Source organism: Cutaneotrichosporon oleaginosum (genome assembly GCF_008065305.1).
Source record: "Cutaneotrichosporon oleaginosum strain ATCC 20508 chromosome Unknown ATCC20508_contig06, whole genome shotgun sequence".
Lineage (NCBI taxonomy): Eukaryota > Fungi > Basidiomycota > Tremellomycetes > Trichosporonales > Trichosporonaceae > Cutaneotrichosporon > Cutaneotrichosporon oleaginosum.
In genome coordinates, this window is record NW_027072175.1 from 1,511,143 (window position 1) to 1,535,680 (window position 24,538).

A 24,538-nucleotide genomic window follows, 5' to 3' on the forward strand; every position below is an offset into this window, starting at 1 on the left:
CAGTTTGTACACAACTCTTCCGCCTCACGTGTCTTGCGATTCGTATCAATATCAACTTGCGAGATGGTGCGTCAGCCTCATTAACTCCTCTCTCCTACACGTGTTCCGCCTTCGACGCGTCACGTCTCGCGTCCGCACCCTAGCCTGCCAAGGTCACTTGGCGGACCAGCCACCGCGCCACACACCACAAGCACTCTCAAAGTGGTAGTGAGCGCGAATACACAGGAAGAAGCGCATGCTTGCATACACTAAAGCCCGGTAATCAATACAAGGCGCGCGCCGGCGCGGAGAAACAAAAATGAGAATGTCACTACTGGCCAGCAGCAGTGCGCGCAGCCCACATGACAGCGAGGAGGGACTGGCCCTCGGGCGAGCGCGTGTTCTGGTCGGGGTAGACGAGGAAGCCGTTCGTGCCCTGCGGGTCGACGACGGCGGTGAGCCAGGCGTCCGTGTCGATCTTGTCCACGACGGCAGCGAAGGCCTGCTCCGCCGCGCCCTTCATGGGCCCGGCAAGGTCGGGGCGCATCACCAGGAAGCGGTAGAAGGCGCCGACGACGGCGGCGGTGCCGGCGCTGTCGCCGGCGGTGTAGCGCGGGTCAGTCTCCGCGCCCATGTAGTTGGGGATGCGCCCGCCGTCAAGACGGTCGAAGAGGGCTTGGAAGACACGCGCAGCGATGGCCTCCGCCTCACGCACTTTGGCGTCCAGCCCGCCGCCGGCCGCCTCAATGCTGCCGAGGACGCGCATGAGGCCCGCGAGCATCCATCCGTTGCCGGTGGCCCAGAAGCGCGTGTCCCACGTGTTCAAGTGGCGGTAGAGGTTGTGGTTCGTGTCGAGCAGCGCGGACGACACGAGCAGCCACTGGTCGAGCGCTTGCTCGAGCAGCTGCGTGTTGTTCGTCGTCAGCCCGAGGTATGCGAGGAACGGCGGAATCATGTATCCCTGGTCGGCCCAGAGCTCGAAGTGGTCCTCGCGCTGCGAAATCGTGCCGTTCTCCGAGCGCGGCCCGGCTTGGAGGTACGCGAGCTGGTTTCCGACGGCCCAGGCATACTGCTCGTTCGTGGCGAGCGGGGTGCCGGTGTTGGCGAGGCTATCGGCGAAGTGCGCCAGAACCCAAGTCGCGGTGCCGAGGGCACACGGGTCGCCGAGCGAGCCGGCGCCGTCGACAAGCGCCCGCGGCGTGCCGTTAAGAAGGATGGCGTCGACATCGCCCGAAGCGGGGGCGCCAGAAAAGTCGTAGTTGACGAGGAAGCCGGCGGCGACGCGGGCGGCCTCAATCGGCGTGGTGGTGCGCCGGTCGAGGGCGCTGTGGAACGATGCGTCGCTGTATGCCCACGGCGCAAGGCGGGGGTTGTAGACCTCGAGAAGGGCCTGTGTGAGGGTGCCAATCTCCCACGACTTGTGGGTAATTTGGATGGCACGTCCGAGGATGGCAGGAAGCTTCATGCTCAGCATGAGATAGGCGGGGTCGTAGATGCGGTGGTTGTACGAAAGGAGGGGGAGGTGGACAGCGTGGTAGGCGTTGTCCTGGCGCTTCTCGTGCGCTGCACGAGGGTGCCGGGGGTGGTGGGGGTGGTGGGGGATTGCGGCGGCTGCAGCCAGCTGCAGGAGCGCGAAGATGGCGGCGATGTACGCGACCATGACCATGGTGAATAACACAAGATGTGGAGAGGGGTCGAAGGAGAGTGCGGGGTGTTTTGGGGAGCGAGAGGATGGGGTTTAAGAAGAGGAAAGAGGAAACGAGAGAGATAGCGAGATAGAGAGAAAGACAGAGAGAGAGAATGAATCGAGTGCATTGAGTACTCCAAGAGAGAGAGAGAGAGCGTGCTGATGGCATCCAGACAGAGGGAGGAGACGGTAGCGTTGTGGCGGCGAGTGGCGCAGGGCGTAGCGCAGGGATCACAGGGAAACAACGCGTGTGTTGGGCGTCTGTGCGCCTGCCAAGCTCCCATTCTTATTGTTCCCTGGAATTCCACACTCTCTCCTCCCTCTCTCTCCCCCCATTTCGTTCCGTCGGCCATGTCTGTATTGCTCTTAATAAATGTCTGGCCAATGTCTTGGAGTTGGCAGCGATGGCCGTCTTGCATGGCCGGCGGAACGACAAGGCTCTCTCATCTCTACCGTTCCCAACCTCTGTGATGCTGTACTGCGATGCCGATCCAACGGACGTCCGCCCCATTGTTGCCCAGTATCGAGGGCATCGAGGCATCTCGAGTGTTTCACCAGCACCCCATCACTTGACTGACGACAGCCAGAGCTTGGCGTGCACGCCCCCTGCCGCGCATTCCATCGGATTAGTCCTCTATTTAGTGGGAGCAGCCGTTGGTGTCGTTCCAGGCCCCGCAGTCGTGTTTGGGTTGTGGCGGGTTTGTGGCAGAGCAAGATTCCGACATGTAATGGAAATGAGGTATCGAGGAACGCGACCCAGAAAATACAGTACACGGATGCGGGGTACCGTAGGAATATGATGTTGGGACGACGGCACAGGCACAACACCGTACACGTGGTGAGCTTGAGATGCAACTCGACTACTGTGCATGTTGCGAAAAGGTTTCCTCGGCAGTCACCTTGCGACGCCATCGTAGGCGGTCATGTTGGCATCAGAGAAGATGGCAGCATCTCTATGTGTTAGTGAGTGGTGGGTCAAGCCGCCACACCCGCACACAAAGAACCCGTAACATTACAATCCCTACAACTACAAGGACCGCCCACGCCCACGATGATCTGCGCGCGGCCCCGCGCCTATCCCGTCGCCCTCATCGTCCGCCTCCGGCACTCGTCCCATCGTATTCAACGCAAAGCTCACCGACGGGCCCGTGGAGCGCGTCGCGCCCGTTCCGCCCGACGGATGTGAAGTCGCCGACCCAGAGGAGTAGGATAGACCGAGGTCGCGCGCGACCTCGCTGTCGGCCGACGAGAACGGTGCCGCCGCCCACTCGCCGCCGCTCGCTACGCTTGCCGTGCGCGCGCTGTTCACGCTCACCGTGTTTGCGCTGTGCACCTCGGGCTGCGCACTGCGTGGCTTGCTGTACTCTGTGGGGTTGAGAACCGTATGCGTCGGGCGCTGCGTGCTCATCTGTAATGTAGAGTCGAGGTCGAGCTCGACCCCCGCTTCCCACTTCGTAAGCGCGCGGATCGGGCCGCTGTAGTGCCGCGAGCCGTACAGCTTCCACGTAAAGAATGAGATTAAGAGCGTCCCGGCCACCACGACAGGCGTCCATGATATGCTGTTGACGGTGACGGGGCTCCTTGTCGGGAAGATCTGCATTGTCACGACGGCGAGGCAGTAGAGCGCGCCGACGACAGCCACAGGACGCGAGAATCGACGCAGCGACCAGCTCGTGCGCCCTTCTTGCTGCAAGTCCTTCTTGCTGACAAGGTAGAGGATGATTGGGATGACCTGTAGTCAGCGACGACTGACGCGGCGCCTCGCTCGTACTCACATAACTCAGCATGCTCAAACTGGACGCGCACGCCGTAATGACAGGCACAACATGGTCCTTGTTCGCAAACCACAGGAGACACCACGGTGCCCACAGACCGATACACAACAACGTCGCGACCCACGGCTGCTTGTACTTGTTGGTGCGCTTAATGACGTGCGAGAAGGGCATGGCGTTGTCACGCGCGAGGGCGAAAGCGAAACGCGAACTGGCCTGCAGCTGAGCCTGGAGCTGGATGCAGAGGACGATGGCCATGATGGAGCAGATCGCGATGGCGTACTCTTCATTAACAGCGGCGAGGAGAATGTGTCCGACAGGAAAATCTTCTACTGCTATGCGCGCCGCGTCGGTCGGCTTGACGCTGATGAAAAGCAAAATGATGGAGATGTATCCGAGGGTGTAGACAACAACGATACTTGCCGTCATGGCGTTCGGCACGCTGCGGCTTGGGTTCTGTGTTTCTTCACTCATATGTGCGCAGATGTCCGACCCGTTGGCGATCGTGCAGTTTTGCCATCCGAGGAGCCACACGAGCCCGCGACTGTTGAAGCCAGTCCTGTTGTACGGGGCAAAAGAGGTGGAGATGGCCGGCTCTGTTTTCGAGTACGTGCGGTGGGTGACGCCTTTGGCGACAAGCGCGATGCAGAGGCAAAGCCATGCGCCGAGCGTGAAGCAAGCAGCCGACTTCCAGTACCGGGGAGAACTGCCCCAATGTGTAGTTCCGACGCAGCCGACGGTCGTGACGATGCCGAGCATGAAGAGGAAGCGGTGCCATGACTCTGGCTCGAAACCGTACGCGAGGTTCATGGTACCAGTGATGAGTGTCGTGTTCTGCCATGACACAAGGACGAGATTGCCGATGTGGCCACCCATGACGAACGCGCTTACGATCCAACCCCAGTATCGCTCGCCACCGATACCATTGCGCGTGAGCTTCCATGCCCATGAGGACATGGCGCCAGCCACGGGATATGCGGATGCCAACTCGCTCATGGTGGACACCATGCACATACTCAAAAGCCCCGACAACGGCCATGCCACCAGCTGGTGTCAGTTCCGCCGGAAGGTCTGCTCACCATCATAGCCGGGCCGCCATACCGATACGCGCCCGGGACGGCGAAGATGGTTCCCTGTCTGTCAGTTGATTGCTCGGGCAATTGATGACCAATGTCTCAGAAGAGACATTAGAGGATTGGGAAGTTCCGCCCGGCGGCGATGCGCGCCATAGGCAGCGGGCGGAGACAGCAGCAGCAGCGAGGACATGCCCATGGTCTGTAGATCGACGAGGGCAAAACCTCGCCGTTGATTTCCGAGGATGGGCAGAGTGGATGGGCCGAGGGCGGATAGGAGGGAAGGGGCGCAAGCTTGGCGGGGCGGGTGACGCACCTGAAGAGAGTTGATGTTGAGCCATGCCAACGCCAGCGACGACCAGAAGGTGTAGTTGCGCCCAAGCACGGCATCGTACCCGAGCTGCTGGAGACGTAATGTATCGCGGTCAACGACAGTCTTGGAGCTGCGGCGCCCCAAGAAGCCGAGGCTCTTGAGCCTCCCGGTGCCAGTTGGATCGGGAGTGAGACTGGAACGGGTGGTACGCGTCGTGTCGGGGCTCATGACTGGCGCGAGGTCGTAATCAGAGTCATTGGTGCGTATTTGCGGGGGTGCGGGCACTGGCCGCGACGAGTGCGGCACCTCATAGTTGGACTGGTGTCCAGAGTAGGTGGGGGCAAGGTACTGCCCATCGGAGACAGAGAGGAATGATTCGGTGGGGGCGCCGATGTAGACGCTGTCGGATTGGGATGCAGTGGACTCGATGAATGTGTTGTATGGTGTTGGGGCTGCGAGGCCGTAGTCAATGCTGCGATCTTGATCAAGAGAACGCGATGACTCTGACCCCGAAGACGGCGCGGTGAGCCCAGAGCGCTCGGCGTCGTCCTGCAGGGCCGCCGCGCGCGCTGCGTGGTCGTGGGACGCGGGCATGACTTAGCGGCGGTGAGTGCACATCGGAGGGGGGTGAGAGGGGGTAGAAGGAGTGTGAGGCGGTGGTGATGGAGTAGGAAAGAATGAGACGAGAGAGAGAGTTTGAGAGACCGAGGGAGGAATGAAGAAAGGGGGTGATGGAGCAAAGACTTGGCGCGTGAGTCTACGACTGCGGATGGGCAAGGTGTGATGGGCCGGAGTGACCGAGGTCGAGCGAGTCTTTGAATGCGAGATTGGGATCTGGCGACAGTCACCTGCCACAGGCGAGAGCGAGACAGTGATCAGAGACAGCGAAGAATGAGGGAGGAGAGGCGGGGGAGGAGGAGGGGGAGGGGGTGGAGGCGGAGGGAATGCTCGGGGGCCTGGACAACTGAATGAGCGCGCCTGGATGGGGGGCGAATGGCGATAAGGGAGCAAGCGGCGGGGCCCGATGTCGGAGAGCGTACGGCAGAGGAGGGAGGAGGTTTGAGGAGGACGAGGACGAGGACGAGGGCGAGGGCGACGGTGAGGAGATGAGGAGATGAGGAGGATGAGGAGGAGACGATGGAGAAGAAGGAAGATTGGCCATCAAAACGCCAGGCGCGACAACGCCATCCATCACGCAACCCTCAGCCCATGCAAGGCGCCAGACCCTCTCTCACTGTGCCCACGGTCCAGTCATCCGCTGGCATAGTATGCTTGCGCGGCCTGCGTGGCTGCGCCGCTCTCCGCTCTCGGCGTGGGTTGGGCGTGTGCGTGGGCGGGATGGGTCAGCCAGTCCGCGCCGAGACCGAGCCAAGAGGAGGGTGGCGGATACCCGGGGACGCGGAGGCAAATGAATGTGCGGAGATGCACAGGAACGCCGCTCACCGCTCACCGCCCGCACTCCGCCGCTTTGGCCGGCATCATCCTGGTCGGCTAGTCTCAACGCCTCTCGTACGGCTCAGCAGCTGCGGAACGACTACGCATGGATGCTGTGCTTAGCTTGGTGCTGATTATTGCAGATGCAAGCGCCTGGTTGGAAGCTGGTGGCCACTCATGAACGCCCGATATCATCACAATGCAGTCGGCAACGATCGGCAGTGACGAGAACACGACCACTCGTACCCGGCCACGAGACATGCCAATATCTCCAACACTGTGTAACCCATATCATAGCACTGAAAAGGCTCCCAAGATACATTGACGATCTCCCTCTGGTGTCCTCTCACATGCTCATGCTGTTATTGCTGCTGCACTGCCGCCGTTGCTGCTGCTGCTGCTGCTAACGGCCGGCTGCTCATTGCCCTCCGACCACCCCACCCTCCCGTAACCCAGGCGTGGCGAATGACACGACAGGACGCCCCGCGCTAGCACTGCGCTCCGCACTGGGCGGGCGGCGAGGCAGAGAAGCCGAGCGCGCAAGCTTGGTCGGGCTCGCATTTTTGGCGGGCGTCGTCGGCGCCGTCGATGTCGATGTCGGCCCTGTCCCAGTCTTGTCAACGTCCATCGGCTGGTGCGACGACGCGCGCTGCAGAGACGGCCGCTTCTCAGCGGCGCGCTGCCGGTCGCGTTCACGCTCGCGCTCCTGCCGCCTCAGCTCGCCCGCCACCTCAGGTGACACACCGGCGTCCTCCTCCCGCCCTTGCCAGTAGGCTAGGAGGCGGTCGCCGTACCGCTGCATCTCATCGGGCGGGATCATGAGCGTAAAGTTGTTCAGAAGGAGGAACTGCAGCTCGAGTTGGTTCAGCTCTGTGGGTGGCAGCCCGCCGACCTTGGCGTAACGCGAGTTCGTATAGAAGACGTCTGATGTCAGTGGCGCGAACAGGGGGGGCGAGGGCAACGCGCATGGCGCTGCAGACATCATGAGACGACTTCCAGGAGATGCACGAGTGGTGGGCAGCTAGGTCAAGCTGTGCGACGGTGTGGCGATACAGCTAATGACGCACCCAAGCTTGAGGGTGGGGGAGGGGGGAGGAGGCGCGGGGGCGCGCGGGGCCGGGCACAACAACACACAAGGACGCTCACACACAAGAGCGGCCAGATGTGTCCTTGTCCCCTTGTTATCCGTAGACGACGCTCGATCGTCGTCACCACAATGGCCCCCGCATGGTCTTCCGCCGCCGCCGCCGCCGCCGCCCCGCATCTGTCGCCGGTTGCAGGCTGCCGGGTCTTATGCGATCTCACGGATCTCAGGGGACTCACCTGAGAAGAACTTTGACGCCACCGTCACTCCGGCGATGATCAATCTGTGAATGTTGTACGAGTCAATGGCAAAACCGCGCGGCCCGACGGCGGCCTTGATGCCGCCCACGCCCCCGGGCGTGCCGAGTTTGCTCATGCGGTCAAAGTAGACGAGGAGGCCAAGAAAGACCTCGTTCGTGGTGGGACAGTACTTGAGGATGCGGAGAAGGTATGCCTCAATGCTGATCGAGGGCACGTGTCGGGCATGGAAGGAGAGGATGCTCTGGGGCTGTGAGAGTGATGCCTTGGAGGCGGTGAACAGCTTGTCGCCGGCGGCGAGGTCGACAGGAGGCGGGTCGTCATGGAACAGCTCATTGGTAGGGGAGTCGTGCACTGTGCTGGAGCGTGACTGGGAGGTTGTCGCCGATGCAAGCGAAGCTGCGTCGCTCGGTGGCGGCTCGTGCGCGTCGTCGGCCTCCTCGCCTTCGTCGGCTTGTTCGGAGCGCAGCTGATCGTTACTGCTGGCAATCTGTTGCAGCAGACGTGCGAGGAGGCGGAGGAGTTGCGGGGTGGGGTACGTGGCCAAGTCGAGGTGGGGCGTGATTTCACGCGGGGGCGAGTTGGACCGTGGAGCGCTGCCTCCGTGTGCTTCTGGCGCATGTGGTCGGCTAGGGCCAGCTTCGGGGGCGCCATTAGATTGCGAGGTGGACGCGCGGATTGTGCTGCTGGAGGATGTTGAGGCCGTAGAGGATGGGGTTACGCCGGAGGGGTGTGACGCCGAGGCGTCTGCGGTGGACGCCATGAGCGGGGCGGGGGGGGGGGGGGGGTGGGAGGGTGGAGGGGAGGATGGGGGATGGGGGATGGGGGATGAGGGATGAGGGAGAGCAGTTGTGACGAGCAGACTGGGAGAGTGGGAGAATGGAGAATGACAAGGAGAGTGGGATGGAATGAAGAGGAGGACAAGTGAAGAGTGAGACGAGTGAGGAGGAGGAGGAGGAGATGCCGTTGCCGGTGCGGGGAATGCTCTGTTTGGATTGGTCCACCCTGTGTAATCAACACTCTTAATAGCTGTGCTACTCTAGCCGTCTGACGGTCAGCCAGCGTCCAGATGCTTGTTGATGGCGGCAAGCTATGCTAGGACAGATGTCGCGAGTTGGAAAGAGAGAGGGAGGAGGAGAACAGCAAGAACTGCACAAGCGAGGAGAGTGTTTGAGTGCGAGGACGCTGCTGGCTGGGCGAGCCGCGTCTCACATCGCACGTTCATTATCCGCTGCCGACGGAACCAAATCCCCCATCTCCTCAGTGTCATTCACATCCATCCTCTCTCGACTTGTTGCATCTCTTCTCTGTACTCTTCTTACGATATCTCTTGCTCATCTACCCTCCTCTCTTCAGTTCGGGATGGTCGCCCTGAACACAATAAACAGGTTGCCTTTTGCCACAACACTCTGACTCTCCTCGCGCCATCCCCACTTCTCCGCCATTGCACGCAGCGACTTGGGTGTCCGCAAGCCCAGCGACGGGTGCACGCCCTTGATGTACTCGGCGTCAAACTTGGCGTCCCCGTCGGACCGGAAGCTACCGTCGTCGTTCAGGTAGGCGCCGTACACGCCTATCCATGCGCCGGGGGCGAGCACGCGTCGGCCCTCGGGCGTCAGCGGCGAGAGGTTGCGGAAGACGTGTTCGGGGAGGCCTTCGGGCGTGCAGTGGACGAGGTTGACTGGTGTGAGCGACAAATCGAGGGGAAGGGGGGGAAAGGTAGCAGGAGTAGAGGTTGGAGAGTTGGAGGGTTGCTTCAAAGTTCAGAGCAATGGCGCGACATGCCGTCGGCCCGTTCTACGCACCCATGATCACACCATCAAAAGGCTCGTTCACAGTCTTGAACAGCGCGTCCCAGTCCTCCTGAATCGCGATATCGAGCTTCTCTGGCGGCGCAATGTTGCCAGGAATGCCCTCCATCGGCGTCTTCCTGTCGTCAGCCCCCCTCCACCCCTTTCAACGCACTCCAGCTCGTCCGCGTCCCGCACCGTGCCCGAGAAATGCACGTGCGGCCACTGCGCCGCGTACCCCCGTATATGCTGGTACGGGAACGATGCGAGCTCGAGCACGTATTTCGCCGGCACGGGGCCGTTGACGAGCGGCTCGAGACACTCGATGACGGTGCCGATGTTGCGCTGCGCCGAGCCCGGCACGGAGATGACGGAGGGGTATGTGATTGTCATGGTGGTGTGGGGGAGTGTGGCCGCGCTCTGCGCCATCTTATATGCTTGCGCCGATGCCAGTTGCCTGCCGGTGGCACGATTGGAATGGGCCGACCGTCGCAAAACTCGGATGGTGCAATCTCGTGTGAGTCTCGGCGTTAGGTTCGACGCGGTTTCGAACGCGCTTGACTACCGATGCGAGCAGAAGCGGAGCTGGGTGCTGTACTCTCGAGAGCAGTGCGGAGTGGTGGGGGATGCAGCCGTGAGCCGATGCCGTTGTCGTCGTCAAGGCCAAGAAGGCCGGATGCGGAATGCTGGGAAACTGACAAGATCGAGCAGACGCCGGGATGCGATCGCGCCACCTTGGGTTGGGAGGAGCAGCGTACCCCGAACGTCAACTGCACGTCATGTATGAGTAAGAAGAGGTACGGGGACCTACCAGGTTAGTATCTTGTTCTGCACGACGACGAGATGGACGATGCGCAAGTGGTACGTGGTGAGCCAAATTGCCCACCATTCGAGTTAGGTTTACCAGTCACCTGAAATCCCCCTCTTCTCTCCACTCCTCTGCAATCTTCAGCCCGCCCAGACCTAAATCTTGCATCGTCTACGGACTACTACGCCTTCGCGAGCACCGCGATGCCCTCAGCATTCACAGGCACGCCTGTCGCCCACGTAAACTTGGCGCGGTCAAGCAGCGCAGCACGGATACCTCCGCGCACGCTCGCCCTCTGTCCCCCCACATCGACTTGGGCGCCGACGAGCTCCGCGAGCGGCGTGTCGGCCTCGATGGCCTCGGCGAGGCGGTCGAACGCGGCGCTCCGCTCGTCGCGGTAGTGGCGGGACGGGAAGACCTCGAGCGCGGCGCACACCACGAGCGCCGAGTTGGCCTTGGACACGCGCCCGCACTGTCAGCGTCAGCGAGCCGAGCCCATGACATACGGAAAGGACATGCGCGCCGAGACGGTGCGTCTTGCCGTAGTGCGCCTTGTCCGCCGCCGCGATGTGTGCTTGCACCACGTCCAAGACCTGTGTTAGCCCGGTCGTGGGAGGCGCACCTCTTCACCGTCGCCGGCCGGGTCGAACAGCGTCACGCGGTCCTCGACGTAGCTGATGTGCACGAGGGCCCAGCGGTCGTCGAGCGCGACGGGGAAGAAGAACTGGCTATCGGTGTACGAGACCTGGTGTCAGACATGGAGGGTGTCTGTGAACGCAGACGCACGTCACGCTGGCCCGCGACGGCGAGCGCCTCGCTCCAGTTGTGACTAAGGTCGTGGTCGCCCTCGCGCGCAAGCCACGCATAGAAGCAGCTCGGGAGGTACGTGTCGTACTTTGTATCGGGGTTGTGGATGGCCTTGACGCCCGCGGCGTACTGCGTGAGCCAGGCGTCGATGGCCGCTTGGTCGCTGAGGTCCGAGAAGGCCGCGAGCGTGGCGGGGAGCGCGCGGCGGCGGCGCGTCGCTTCGGGATACTCCTTCTCCAGGACGGCGTCGAGGGGTCCCACGTCGTCGGTCGTGAAGAGCGGCGCGTACTTGGTGCGCAGGGCATCCTGGGATTAGTTCAGAATGACATGGTGAGTTCAGGAGTGGGATGGCTCACGGGCACAGGGGGGAGGACCTCGCGGATGAGCGTGCCTACGTCGTCTGCCATGGTGGTGAAGATGAAGAGAACAGAACGGCTAGACGTGTCTTGTAGTCTGACCTGGATAGAATGCGAGCGCTGGGACGACGTCCGACGATGTGACGTCGCACCGCGCCACCGCGAGGCGTTCCGATGTATTGTCGCACTCTCTTTGTTTCTGCCCACGCTTCCGGTTCCCACACTTTGTTTGTTGCCCCATTACCCACGCAGCCGTACGGCCTCGCTCGCATGCATCCTTCTGGAACTCTGCACCTCCGTCCCCGTTATCACACGGCGCGCGCTCGACGTGCCTCGGCGATGACGTCAAATCAATCTCACTCAACGCCGGATCCACAGGCAACCTTCCCATCAGACCGTCGACCTCGTCGACATGGTGTGCTGCACATTCTGCCATTCATACCGTTTGGCTCTTCTCTCTACAGCGCCACCAACTTGTCGACACACGCTACAGAGGCTCGATGCTAGGGTTGAACATGAGGCCGCTGAACGGGTCGGGCTTCTGGCGCAGGCCCTTGTCCGCAATGATGTTCTCGCCATTGATGCCCGCCGCCATATCCGACGCGAGGAAGACCGCCGCCTGCGCAATATACTCGGGCGGCGCGACGGCGGACATGACCGCGGGGTCCGCGGCGGCGTGCTGCGCGCGCTCCATCATCGCGGCCATGGCGGCGGGCGACGCGCCGCGCATGTTGTTCTGCCCGATCGCGGTGGCCGTCGGGCCCGGCCCGACGCCATTCACGCGGATGCCCGTGCCCGCCATGCCGAGGTTGGTCGCGGCGGCGCGGACGAGGCCGACGGTCGCGTGCTTCGAAATCGTGTACGCCGGCGCGCCCATGCCGCCGAACGTGGCGGCGAGCGAGGTCTGCGTGAGCTACGCCGATCAAGGGCTTACGGTCACAATGATGCTGCCGCCGGGAGAGGGCTTGGCATCGCTCGGGTTCATCATGCCGCGCGCGGCCCACTGCACCGAGTTGAAGGCGCCGACGACGTTGACGTCGAGCATGCGCGTGAGCGCCTCGGGCGTCGTCGTGTTCAGCACTTCAAAGTCGACGATGCCGGCGTTGGCGAACTGGCGTCAGTCCAGACGATAAGGCACGCACAAACCAGTCCAGACGGCCATGCTCGGCAATGACTTTGCGCACGAGCGCCTCGACTTGCTCCGCCTTCGTGACGTCCGTCTTGACGCCGACGACCTCGCTCTCGTATCCCTCTTGCGCGACCCCGTCCGCGACGGCTTGGAGGTTGCGGTCGACGATGTCGGACGCGTAGATCGCCTTGGCGCCTGCAGCCGCGAAGCAGCGCACAGCGGCGGCGCCAATGCCCGAGCCCGCGCCTGCCGTCAGCATCGCACGGCGCACACGCACCAGTGATCACGCCGACGGTGCCGGCGAGCAGCGAGGTCTTGAGGAGAGGGAGGGGGGCGGCCATGGTGAGTGGGGAAGAGGCTGGCGTACGAGCATGCCACGCTTATGAGGGCAAGCGAGGGTTGGGCGATCAAGCGCCACACGTGCCCCAGAGCACAGGTACCCTGTCGGCCGCCGGGCGCCACCGCTTCGACCTTTGTTCCACGCGCCAAGCCGCTGTTCTGCTTGACTGGCAGGGAGGGTCCAAGATGCTGGGCGCGGATTGGGGGTGCTGCAGGTGCGGGATGTTGAGTTGCAGGACTGAGTCGGGGGAGGAAAGCAGAGGATGAGAAGAGGAGAGAGGGCAGAATGCCGACGGATAAGATAGGCGTGGGAAAGTCGCCGAGGGTGCGACTCCCATGTCGGCTGCGACGCATTCCATCTCGCCAGCTGCCCCCAGCGCCGAATGGCGTAAGAGCCGACACGCTGAGATCTAGGCGCACACGTCGGCTCATGTGAACATGCTTCGCGACGTCTAGATGTCACCCTCATGCCCGGGGTCGTGCACATACGCCCGTGGCAGTCGCATCCAAGTCCAGTGCGCAAGCTCTGAGCGCACCACCGCTCGCGCCCATCAAGCTTGCTCCTACAGCTTATACATACTGCCAACCCCGAGCTCCATCCGCGAGCTCCATCCGCGAGCTCCATCTTTTGAGCCTCTGCCTACTTCTCCTCCTCGCCCGGCCGCCGCGGCCCTGCCCCAGACGAGCCGCGGAAGCCCATGGGCCGGGCAGGCGGCGGCCGTGTGCCGGGCACATCGACCTTGGTAGTCACTTCGGAGGTCTTGACGACGTCGCCTTCGAGGTCATACAGCGCTTGCAGGGCCGCGAGGTGGGGCGGGAGGCGGGTGTGTGTCTTGGCGGCTGGTTCGATGGCCTCGGTTGAGGGTGTGGGCGGTGTGAGCGGTGATGCGGTCGTGGCGGGGGGAGTGAGCTCGGCTGGGGAGTCGGATGCTGTCGCTTCAGATGTGCTTGGCGTGTTCTCGGACGTGGTCTTGGGCGTGATCTCGGGCGTGGTGTAGGGCGTGGCCTCAGACGACGCATGGACAACGTCGGCATGGGCTGAATCATCCACATGCACATCCACTCCGTCGATAGACACGAAAAAGTCGCCTTCGAGATCGAAGAGTTCGTCCTCTGTCCCGCCCGCCATGCCGAGTTTGAAGCCCGCGAGGTCGGCGTCGTCGTCCACAACAGTGGCGCCGTCTTCAGATCCAGCGCTCTCCACGCGCTTGCCGCCCGCGTCCGGCGCATCTACCTTGGCGTCCGCCTTCTCTGCTGCCGCCTGCGCCCCAAACCCAGCCGTAAGGTTCTCGAGGGCCTTATACATCGCGCGCGGAATCCACCGCGCGGCGTCAATCAGCTGCGACATCTCGTCCGCCGAAACAGGCACGACACGGACCGAGCCGTCAAGGAACTGCGCGAGCGTCTCCGCCTGCCCCGCCCCCGCCTGCCCCGCTTCCCCTTCATGCGGGTGCACAGCCCCCACCACGTCCTGGAGGAGCGTGTGTGGCCCGTTGCGTAGGCGCGCCTCCGCTGCGCGCAACATGTCCGCGAGGCGCGCGAAGCCGGGGCCGAACGCGACCTCAGGCAGCGGCGCGCACATGTCCCACGCACACGCGAGCGGCTGGGGCGCGCCGAGCGTCTCCCCCGCGCCGACGTGGGCGAGGGGCACGCCGGCGCGCGCAAAAAGCGGCGCGGCGTCGCCGCCCATATCTGCCGCGACGCGGCGGCCGCCGAGCACGAAGAAGCGGGTGACGGTGCCGCCGACGACGGCGGCGGCGTGGACTGCGCCGCAAGCTTCGTGCGCGACGAGAAGCTGCGCGAGCGTGTGCGCCGCTGCGTCGCGCAGAGCCGTGCGGTACGCCGCGTGCCATTGTGCCGCGAGGGTGCGTGCCGCTGCGGGATCGGTTGCGCGCGCGAGGCCGACGGGCTGCCGTCAGCGCGGTCGGGGGAGACATACCGTGCCATTAGGATAGGAGGGGAGGTCGAGGTCTGCGAGGGTGCGCGCGGCGGCGCGTACCTCCGAGGGCGGGAGCGTGCGTGCGGCGTGCGCGTCCATCCGCGCCTCTAGGTCCAGGATGTCGGGTGCCGCGCGCACGTGTAAGATCCCGTCGAGGTGGAGAGAGGGGTACGCTGCGCGGCCTACGGCCAAGTCGATGCGCTCGATGTCGGGCTGCGCGCCGAGGGCGTGCAGCGGCCATGTGGCGCGCGCGCGCGCCAGAGCCTCGTACGTTGGCGTGTCGCGCGTGCCGGAGATGGACGAGAGACGGAACGGCTTCACGCTCACGCCGTCTGGCGTGGTCGCTTCCAGCGCCGCGAGATCGTGGTCTGCCGCCGACCACACTTTGCGCTGTAGCGGGGCGGAGAGGGCGTGCGCGAGCGCGGTGGAGAGGTCGAGACGGCTCGCGCCGGCGCCGCGGAGCGCCGCCCCCAGCAAGGCTTCAGCGGAGACGGGGGCGCGCGGCGTGTCGGGGCTCCATGGGAGTGGAGTGGAGGGGCGGAGTGTGAAGGGTGAGCGCGAGCGCGAGCGCTCGGGCGCGGGGGTCGGCGCGCGCGCACGCCGTTGTTGCAGGTAGCGTTGGAGCGTGGGATAGCGGCGTAGATTTGGCATGGATGGATCAGTGGACGATGTCAACGAAAGATCGATGGAATGCGGGAGCATGGATCCGACGCGGGCATCGTCCAATCGCCGTTGACACCCAGGCAGTCTAGTGCATACCAAGGCTAGAGGTGCAAGTTACAACACTACAACTACCGCCGAATCGCCAGAACCTTCAGCAAGCGGATACGCCGCTCTTTGCGCTCGACGCGCGCCCCCAGCGCGTCCACCTGTCGGTTGAGATGTGCGATCTGCTCCTTGCTGTCCGCGTATCGCCTGTGCAGCTCCTCATAGTACACCTGCAGGCGGGTGTACTCACGCTCGCGCCGGAGGAGGCGGGCGAGAAGGTCTTCGTCATCGTCCTCCAGCTCGTTCTCCATGAGCGGTGGTGTCTCGGGGGTCGCGGAGCGCGCGTGCTCTCGCGCGTGGGCATACGCGTGCTCTTCATACTCTTCGTCCTCAAGCTCCTCTACGTCGTCGTACGCGTACTCTTGCGCATCCGAGTAGCCGAGGGCGACGCGGAGGGGGCTCGGGGTGATCAGCGTGCCGTCTGATGTGGGGGCGTGGACCGGGCTGGAGTTTAGAAGGGCTGGGCGTGGCGCTAAGACAACTCACCCTGCTTGGGGCGTGGCGGTTGGGTCGCTCGGGGGGACGGACGACTTGGCCTCGTGCGCGCGCTTGCGCTTCTTGCTGAAGTGGGCGGAGAAGGCCTTCATGGGGGTGGTGAGGGGTGTTGGAGGGGTGGAGAGCAAAGGTGAATGGGAGAGGTGAGGAGTGGAGATGATGAGATGATGAGATGTGATGTTGTGGGATGTTTGAGCGATGCGCACCAAGGCCCGTGCGCAAGTCATTTTACAAACAACTAATCTGTCTGTGCGATGCCATGGCGATATGGCGACTTGTTGGCTGCAACTCTGGCTCTTCATCGCTGCTCATACACTTCATCGCCGATGCACTGCTAATACTACAACGCCCTCTCCTTGCCCCGGCTCTTCCCCAACAGCCCCAAGCCCATCATCAGCCCACGCCGCTTCCGATCCCGCTCTTCTGGGTCCATCATAACGCACAGCGCACACCCGACCCCAACAGAAACCGGGAAGAGGCGGGTTTCGCGCGTATGCGGCAACTCGATAAGTCCTGTGACCTGTGGCGCTGCGAACGACACGTCGATGTCGTCGCGGCTGGCTCGCGACGACGCCGTGTCGCGCGACGGCGGCCGAGATTCCGTGAAGACCGACGCGGACGCGCTCCGCACCTCTGAGTCGTGCGCCCACGCGTGAACCTCGCCCGATTGCGTCCGCGCCGAGCCCTGGTACCCCTCACTTGTGGGATGCAGGGACATCTCAACAAACGCGCCTTCGCCCTCGCTGCGGACGGGATATACCCGGACATAGCGGGCGTCGACGTGCGCGACGTACGCCGTAGGTCGGTCTCGCTGGTCGTCGGATGGCAGGCGATACAGGCCGACGAGGCTGCCGCGGGCGACGACCTTGACGGACTTTGGCTGCTCGACGACGCATAGCTTTCTGTCAGTTTGACTCACACGAAGCACTCACTATTCGCCATTCGAGCGTTCTTCCGCACACCCATACCTCGCCGTTCTCTTTCAGAGCAACCACGACGTTGCCTACATCGAAATCGAGTACTCGTCCGGTGTGTTGCTTTCGGCCAGCAGCTGCGGTAGCGCTAACGGCCGCTGTCGCCCATCGCACCCAGTGCATGCCGTCCTCCGCCTTGCTCATCTCTTTGAATGACACATCGGCGCCATGATCCAACGCGGGTAATCGTGACAGACACTCTTCTTCCACCGCAGCGTACTCTGCCGATTCCACATGCCAAGCAGCGACACAGCCATCGGCCGTGAGTGCGGCGCGAAGACCCCGATCAGGTTTCCCGGTCCGCACCTCGCGCGCACCCACCAAATTCGGATGTATACGCTTACATCAGCGCCTTCTCAGCTTTACTAACTTGTTGGGGAGCGAGGTCCACGACAGCATTTATATCGCGGCGGATATACGCGCCGTCAGTGGCACCCACCAGACGCCAGTGAGACGCGCAGTCGCTCGGCTCGCCACCCCAATGGTACTCCTGCGTGCGGTGCGCAGCGCTCCACATCTCGACCTTGCCCGAGAGGACGTATCCCATCGCGCGCGGTGTGAGGCTGCACCCGTCGTCGCCGTGCCGGACATGCGTGATGTTCTGGTTATCGAGGGAGAACTTGCGCATGGCCGTCGGCGGCGCGAGGTCGTGCGTGAGGTCTCGCGCGCGCCGCCGCCCGCCGTCCGCGCACCACAACACGAGGCGCTTGCTGGCGCTGTACTGCGGCGGCGCGGCGCCGGCGGAGGCTGGCCCTAGCGGCGCCGTGTGGGAATATGACGGCGGGGCGTCGTCCATGGGTATGCGAAGGGAAATGGGCGATGATGCAGAGAGGAGATTGACATGGCTGCGCTGCGAAGAGAGTGGAGAGGAGAGCGAGAGCGAGAGAGCGAAGACAAGTGATGGGAGCGTTCGTGGCGGTAGTGTGGAATTTCAGGGCGAGGGCAGGGGCGCTCATCTGCCGGTCATCACCCATCCCTCCCTGCGTCCATCCGGCAATCTCGGCGCGCACAGACCTTGTGTGTGGATGCACATGGCGTTATCCTTCCAGGCACCACAGGCACCTTATCCCTTTATCATGCCAGGCACGCCTCCATCTCGCACGTTGCATGCGGCCACTGCGGTCGACGTTGAACAATACCTACTTGGTGGCAATTGGTGGCTGCGGCGCTGCGGCGCATCGCAAGCGAGACATTGACACCGGCCAGCTCGCGGAGAGTAACGCTGTGCACTCTGGCTTTTGGCGGGGACTCGTGGCCTCGTGTCCTTCGCTCCGACCAAGAGTGCGGAGTGCAGGCGCTACAACTGACGGACTGACGCGTTCGCACTCGTCGCCCAAAAAAACACCTGGACATCGCGCTACCAGTGAATAAAAATCTCTGGCAGCAGGCCCCATATCTCTGGCTGGAAAACGCATTGAAACCCAAACCTCGCCCGAGGCCAGATCAAGAGACATTAGCGCGGTGCCTGGAGTCTGAAAGAGCGCCAACGGTCACAAATAGCGGTCGGGTAAGAACTGGCGGCGTGACGGGGAGCCCGAAGGCACCGATTGTAAGCGTGCGCATGCATCCGAGAGTAGTGCGAGAGTTCGATGGCGCGATTGAGGCCTAGAAACGCGCGTACGCGGGCGTATGATGTGAAGCGCCGAGTGCGACATGTGGATGTCACGTGTAGACACGTGGTCCACGTGGTGGACAGCGGGATCACTTTACTCCGCAGAGTGGAGGTGGAGGTGGTCCAAATGACGGATGGTTGAGTCAACCAGCGATCCCATCACCCAACGTGGATCATTGTCCACCTTCCTCCCGGCTGTCCCACCATCCTCCTCTTGTCCATTTCTCTTTCTCTCTTCTCTTCATCTCTTCATCTCTTCATGTCTCCATCCTCATCCTCCTCATCCGCGCCACCAACAATGCTCTCGTCACCACCATCCCCTCCCCCACCACCGTTGTCCTCCTCCTCCTACATCACCCCTACATCCTCTCCATCAACAGACGTCGCGCGCCGTCTCTCTCGCCGGGCCAAGCGACTGCGTCCTCAAGCTGAGGGTCAGATTATCGCCGACCACCTCACTTCCGCCTTCTCGGACACATCAGTCTTCGCCGCCCTCGCTCAACGCGGATCACCCCTGCCACCCTCGCTGGCCGCCGCTCACGAAGAGCGCATTGCCGCTGTTGGCGATTGCACCTCCTCGGCCGTGCCAATTCCATCCTTTTGGAAGATCAAGATTGCACGCACTCTCACATCCCTCCTAGCCGCGCACGAGAGTCACCGCACTTATCTCGCTTGGATAGCCTTCGGTCCCGCTGTCGCCCGAGCGGTGCTCCTCGATTCAGAAACAATCGCTCTGGAAGCAGATGTCGCTTTTCTGTCTACCAATCCCCGCTCACTCCCCATCAGTGACTTGTTCACAAAGGACGCGCCTCATTTCCCGGCAGACCAGCCGCGCCTCATCTCTTTCCTTGCAACGGCACTCGAGCTCCTCTCCTCTCCTATGCTTCCTCCGCTGCATCCATCAGCTATTGACATTTTTCTCTCCCCGCCTCGCCATGCCGTGTTCAACCCCCCACCTCTTCGGCCTCGCCGTCGCATGCGCACACCACCACCCTACCGCCCTCCGCGTATGAACATTGTCGAACTCAGCACCCCACCGCGCTCTACCTCGCCGCAGAAACGCCGTTCCCCTGCCGGCGGCGGAAGTCCTCCGAAGCGTCCCGCCATTGATGTGAACGCCTGGCGTGATGGCAAGAGTGGTGCTGCACTCTTCGACTTCGACCCCGACCTTTGTGTTTACGAGCGCTGCGGTTCCCCAACCGAACTCGACACGCCTCCTCCCTCCGAAGGCGCAGCGGCGGCCAAACCTCAGCGCCCTTCCCCCCCTCCTCCCCCCAAGCTGACCTTCAAGGGGAATGCAACCTTGCGCCCCGCGCGGTCCGCATTGAAGGCCGAGGAGACTGTGCGCCCTGGACGATTTGGCTTGCAGGCCAATGAGACCATCCGCCCGGGCACTTTGGGCTTGAAGCCAGCCTGGGAGGGACCAGCCCGTGCGTCGACCATGCTCCCAGCGAGCCAGGGAAACGACAATATTGCGGCCCTCACGAGTCTCAGTCTGCAGCCGGCTGGGGACATCTCTATCAGCAAAATGGAGGGGTTGCCCTCAACTGAAAGTCCCGAAATCCCGCCTGTCCCGATCGACTCGGACGACAGCAATCAGCCCAGCTCTGGTTGCGCTGGGTTGAAAGTGGAGGACTACCTCGCCGTCCTCGTTGAACGAAAAGTTCGAGTTGTGCTCGTATCGAGTATCGAGATGGACCTTGCGGTCGGGGCTATCCGGTCCGCAGAGTGATAAAAGTGCCCGTAGCTAGAGGGTGCTTTGTCCGTGGGTATATACTTCATCATTTGTTGCCACCAGTACAGCCATCATAGACTCCACCTTCGCCTACATACTGGCGTTATAGTTTGTTGTATTCCACGGCATGTTCAATTATTCTCGTGTGTTGAATGGAGTCAAACCGCCATCCCACTGTGTTAGCTTACAGGGCAGAGTGATGTCGAGCAATGCGAAACTAATTACAGTAGAACAGACCACTTTGGAAAATGTCTTTCAACGAACACCCACACACTTCAGCTTTACAACCCACTTTGCACAAATGCAATGCTTAATGTCATTGAAAATATAGGCCTATGGTACAATCTAAGAGCCATTCACCCCCACAACCCGCTTAGTTCTTCACGCGACGGAAGACGTTGCGCACCAGCCCGTCAGAGCTAATCTCCTTCTGGCGCACAAGCGTGTACCCGCCGACGCGGGGGAGAACGTGAGCCCAGAGGAGCCAGTAGACGAAGCCGATGCCGAAGACGGCCCAGCCGGCGACAGCGTGGGTCCAGTACGGGAGGGAGGTGTACGGCTCGCCGCCGGCCGGGGGCGGGGTGAGGGGGACGACGAAGAGGAAGACGTTTGCTGCGCCGAAGAACGCTGCGGCGGCAACGGCGCCCCACCCGGGCTTCTTCCAGTCCGGGTACGGCCGGAACTGGAGGTAGACGATGCCGAAGGCGATGACGGCGTTGATGACGGAGAGGGGGTACGAGATGGTGTTGATGACGAAGTTGTACGCGTCGCCGGGGGGCAGGGCGAAGATGGTGATGAGACAGATGGCCCAGTGGAGGCCGAGACCGGCGAGCGGGGCGCCGAAGGGCTTGTTCGACGCCCACAGCTTGGAGAGGGGGAGGATGCCTTCGCGGCCGAGCTCTTGGTTCACGCGGCCCTGCGAGAAGATGACGGAGAGGACGTTGCCGAGGGCGCTGAGCGCGACGAAGACGTCGAGCGCGCGCGCGGCTTTGCGGCCGTACACGTTCGTGAAGAGGAGCGAGGCGACGAGCGTGCCGCTGCTCGTGATCTCCTCCTTGGACGCGGCGGCGAAGTAGGCAATGTTCGCGAGGATGTAGAGCACCGTGACGAGGCCGATGGCGAAGGGGCCCGCGATGCGCAGCGTGCGCTTCGGGTCCTTCATCTCGCTGAGCGAGTACGACGCGTTCGAGTATCCCACAAACGCCCACACGACATTGTACAGCGAGAGGCAGAACGAGCTCGCGCTCGCCGTCGTGCCCTCGAACGCGTTGCTAAAGTTGTTCGGCTTCGGGACCTTGAGGTGTCCGCCGAGCGCGACGAACCCGGTGATCACCACCACGAGGAGGATGAGGATCTTGAGTGTGCCGAGCACGTTCTGGAGGTACAGGCCCCAGCGGAGGCGCGTGCCGTGCAGCAGGAAGCAGAAGGTGATGCCGGCGAAGCCGATCAGGCGCCGCGTCCACTGTCCCGGCGCATCTTGGTTCGCCGCGCGCAAGATGTACTCGCCAAACACGATCGAGTTGCCCGACGCCCAGCCCAGCAGGACACCGTTTGCAGCGTACGCGCTCGTTGCGAGGAACTGCGGCCGCCGAAGCAAGTACTCGAGGTAGTTCTTCTCGCCGCCGTTGCGCGGGATCGCCGTGCCCCACACAATGTACACCCACATGCCGGCCGACGCGATGATCGCGCCCACGACCCACATGATCATGCTCATGCCGACGCTCCCGCTCAAACTAAGGATGGTGGAGGGTGTGGCGAAGACGCTGATGTCAGCCACTCTTCTTCGTTCTTACTCACCCAGTACCAATCATGCGGTTGAAGATGATGAACACGGCCGAAATCAGCCCAATCTGCCGCCGCCCCGGGACCTCCTCCGAGTGCAAGCTGTCGACATCGTTGTCCTTGTCCGAGCCCGCGGGCGTGCCCACCACGGTCGCGCCGTAGAATCTTGTCTCTGCGTCTTTGCCCATGTCGAGTGAGTGTGAGTAGAGGTGAGATGGGAGTTGCACGACACAGCGCATCTTTTGTACAGTACCCCAGCGATGACGAGCTCGCTGCGCAGAATCGCAGAATCGCAGAATCGCGCAAATGACACAACACGCCAAGAGCAGGCGTGCCCATGGCGTGATTGGGGTCAGTCACTCTCCACCTGAAATAGCCCGCCGGGGCTGTCAGGCTCGTCTGGTCGTCTGGTCGTCTGCCTCGTCTCATCTCGTGGGGGCAAGCTACGGGATCTGCGATTCTGCGTTGCGCCGATCGCGCCGACCATCCCCCGTCCACCGGTGTTCGCTCGCTGTACGCGCCGAGCCTCGATTCCAGCAGCAGAAAGCCGTCCTCGAGATAAAAAAGTATCCCCGGGCAGGTACGATCGCCACCTTAGACCCGTTCACGTGTCTCACGTGCCGAAATCTCCGTTTCCCAAAGTCGCCGGCATGGCGACATGTCGCCGGCCGGAGCCTGCCAGCGCACATGGACCATGGCATATTGCTGATGCAAGTCGTGCGGTGGTTGGTCGTGTGCCCGGACCGAGCAGTGCCGATGACGCGATGATGCGGTGCGTCTTGGAAGGAGTGGAGCATGGAGCTGCGCTGATGACAATATGAGAAAATAACAAAAAACTGCGGCTGATTACCGCGTGGTTGAGGAACGCCATGATCGACAGGGTCTTGCGACTTTTCGGTGGTTCCGTGGCCAGAAGACTGGTGGGCAGCCGGTTCGACATATGATTAATTGCATTCCAGTGGCGAGTGCTTGCATGACAGAGACTGACTGGGACTTGACAATGTGCTACATTCCGCAAGTTGGCCATTCTGGTCTTGTGACCACTCGTGGCTGGAATCACGTTTGTGGTGATAAGCAGTGCTGGCTCCTGCCGCGCAGACTTTACTCGGACCCAGAGTGTCTCGGGTGCAATTGATCTTGAACCTGCTGTGGGGCCTGTGAAAGAAACAGGTATGCCTAGTGCGTCCCGTTTACTCTCATTGCATTTGTTTGCTTGCACCTCACTCGTTCGTTCTGTTTGAGAAGTGTTGCCTCGCTCAGCAGTTGGTCGATGTAGTGCTTTGTCGCGTGAGGTGGTACAGCGAAGCTGGCCACATCTCACATCAACATGACCAAGTGCGATCAGTTGGATTCCACTGGAATGCAAGCGAAAACGAGCACGTCCAAAGCGTGGATTGCGCTTACATCACCGGGGCCCTCCTAAGCTAGACGTTGGGAGCCTGACGCGAGCAGTGCCGTCAGCCTGCAAGCGTTTCTGGAGCGATTCTTGATTGTGGTAGGTAATGATGCGTCATATATGGATATGAGACGTCCAGCATGTATTCCCACACTTAACGGAGCAAGTCAAATGGTGGGCCATTTGTTAATCACGCAGGTTTGTGGGTGGGCCTTCAACTGAACCTTGAGGCGTGGAGTGGCGTGGGCTGGACTCGACCAGGGCCAGGGACCGCTTGGCACGCCAACGACAGCCAAGCGCTCCTGCTGTCCTGTGAGCTGGATTTGTGCATGATGCGGGCGAGAACTTGGGTGGAGCGGATTGACACGGTTCAGCGTATAGCGCTCCATTCGTTGCATGCCACAAGTGACAACCCCTTGTGGCATGGTCAATAGGTGACGTCGCGGCAATGTCGGGGCACCCGCAGCGGCTCGGCTCGAGGCTACGCCGAGGCTGGGCGGACGGTGGGAAACAGGTACATGGCCAAATGAGCGCCGACGCCGAGGCTTGGCCATCGAGGCCTCGCGTACCGTCGCGTGCCGTCAGTGGGTCAAGCGCAGGCGTAGGCGCAGGTAGAGCGGAAGGGTGACATGCGAAAAGTGTCGCACTCGGTATCTGGTCGGCTGAGCGACTCGGCGGCTGGGCTCTAGGCGTGGCGGCATGGGCGGGAGAGGCGATGGTTGCCCGCAAAACCGCACTAGGCCGCACGACGAGGCAGGCACGTTGGCTTGGCACGCTCCATCCCTTCCGCGCCGGGCAAGCTGGGCAGGTGAGTCCACGCACGCCCAGCGCCCAGCGCCCAGCCCAGCGCCCGGCGGCGCCCTCCAGCGCGCCCAGCCTGACCGAGTGCTTGCTTGGATGCTTGGATCTCTCGGCGCGGACGTGCGTATCCCGCTTGTATCGGTCATGTCTCATGTTGCGAGGATGAGAAAGAAGTCGGAATTGGCGCAGGCTATAAAAGCCACGTGGC

General features: G+C 62.4%; 10 protein-coding genes across 10 annotated transcripts; 1 reads left to right on the forward strand and 9 right to left on the reverse strand.

Annotated features, from left to right (window-relative positions):
- Nucleotides 1-310: 310 nt before the first annotated feature.
- On the reverse strand, nt 311-1,645 carry COLE_07012 (uncharacterized protein; the record flags this gene model as incomplete). Its single annotated transcript, XM_018424161.2, has 1 exon — nt 311-1,645. One exon carries the CDS (start codon nt 1,643-1,645, stop codon nt 311-313), a length of 1,335 nt encoding a protein of 444 aa, XP_018276254.1.
- A 1,048-nt stretch (nt 1,646-2,693) lies between these two features.
- COLE_07013 (uncharacterized protein) lies at nt 2,694-5,418 on the reverse strand (the record flags this gene model as incomplete). Its single annotated transcript, XM_018419752.2, has 4 exons — nt 2,694-3,398; nt 3,442-4,485; nt 4,518-4,571; nt 4,828-5,418. The coding sequence occupies 4 exons, from the start codon at nt 5,416-5,418 to the stop codon at nt 2,694-2,696; spliced, it is 2,394 nt and encodes a 797-aa protein (XP_018276253.1).
- A 1,258-nt stretch (nt 5,419-6,676) lies between these two features.
- Nucleotides 6,677-8,362, reverse strand: COLE_07014 (uncharacterized protein; the record flags this gene model as incomplete). Its single annotated transcript, XM_018420972.2, has 2 exons — nt 6,677-7,182; nt 7,582-8,362. The coding sequence occupies 2 exons, from the start codon at nt 8,360-8,362 to the stop codon at nt 6,677-6,679; spliced, it is 1,287 nt and encodes a 428-aa protein (XP_018276252.1).
- Nucleotides 8,363-8,951: 589 nt separating this feature from the next.
- On the reverse strand, nt 8,952-9,782 carry COLE_07015 (uncharacterized protein; the record flags this gene model as incomplete). Its single annotated transcript, XM_018425587.1, has 3 exons — nt 8,952-9,280; nt 9,405-9,529; nt 9,565-9,782. 3 exons carry the CDS (start codon nt 9,780-9,782, stop codon nt 8,952-8,954), a joined length of 672 nt encoding a protein of 223 aa, XP_018275693.1.
- Nucleotides 9,783-10,378: 596 nt separating this feature from the next.
- COLE_07016 (uncharacterized protein) lies at nt 10,379-11,411 on the reverse strand (the record flags this gene model as incomplete). Its single annotated transcript, XM_065626516.1, has 5 exons — nt 10,379-10,669; nt 10,704-10,801; nt 10,834-10,942; nt 10,984-11,310; nt 11,361-11,411. 5 exons carry the CDS (start codon nt 11,409-11,411, stop codon nt 10,379-10,381), a joined length of 876 nt encoding a protein of 291 aa, XP_065482210.1.
- Nucleotides 11,412-11,847: 436 nt separating this feature from the next.
- Nucleotides 11,848-12,830, reverse strand: COLE_07017 (uncharacterized protein; the record flags this gene model as incomplete). Its single annotated transcript, XM_018424371.2, has 4 exons — nt 11,848-12,264; nt 12,295-12,471; nt 12,503-12,735; nt 12,767-12,830. 4 exons carry the CDS (start codon nt 12,828-12,830, stop codon nt 11,848-11,850), a joined length of 891 nt encoding a protein of 296 aa, XP_018275695.1.
- A 2,728-nt stretch (nt 12,831-15,558) lies between these two features.
- COLE_07018 (uncharacterized protein) lies at nt 15,559-16,257 on the reverse strand (the record flags this gene model as incomplete). The annotated part of the gene is made up of 2 exons (XM_018424372.2): nt 15,559-15,979; nt 16,022-16,257. The coding sequence occupies 2 exons, from the start codon at nt 16,255-16,257 to the stop codon at nt 15,559-15,561; spliced, it is 657 nt and encodes a 218-aa protein (XP_018275696.1).
- A 113-nt stretch (nt 16,258-16,370) lies between these two features.
- COLE_07019 (uncharacterized protein) lies at nt 16,371-17,800 on the reverse strand (the record flags this gene model as incomplete). The annotated part of the gene is made up of 2 exons (XM_018425588.1): nt 16,371-16,928; nt 17,375-17,800. The coding sequence occupies 2 exons, from the start codon at nt 17,798-17,800 to the stop codon at nt 16,371-16,373; spliced, it is 984 nt and encodes a 327-aa protein (XP_018275697.1).
- Nucleotides 17,801-18,914: 1,114 nt separating this feature from the next.
- Nucleotides 18,915-20,348, forward strand: COLE_07020 (uncharacterized protein; the record flags this gene model as incomplete). The annotated part of the gene is made up of 1 exon (XM_018424373.2): nt 18,915-20,348. One exon carries the CDS (start codon nt 18,915-18,917, stop codon nt 20,346-20,348), a length of 1,434 nt encoding a protein of 477 aa, XP_018275698.1.
- Nucleotides 20,349-20,724: 376 nt separating this feature from the next.
- Nucleotides 20,725-22,321, reverse strand: COLE_07021 (uncharacterized protein; the record flags this gene model as incomplete). The annotated part of the gene is made up of 2 exons (XM_018426993.2): nt 20,725-22,114; nt 22,149-22,321. 2 exons carry the CDS (start codon nt 22,319-22,321, stop codon nt 20,725-20,727), a joined length of 1,563 nt encoding a protein of 520 aa, XP_018275699.1.
- Between the last annotated feature and the right edge of the window lie 2,217 nt (nt 22,322-24,538).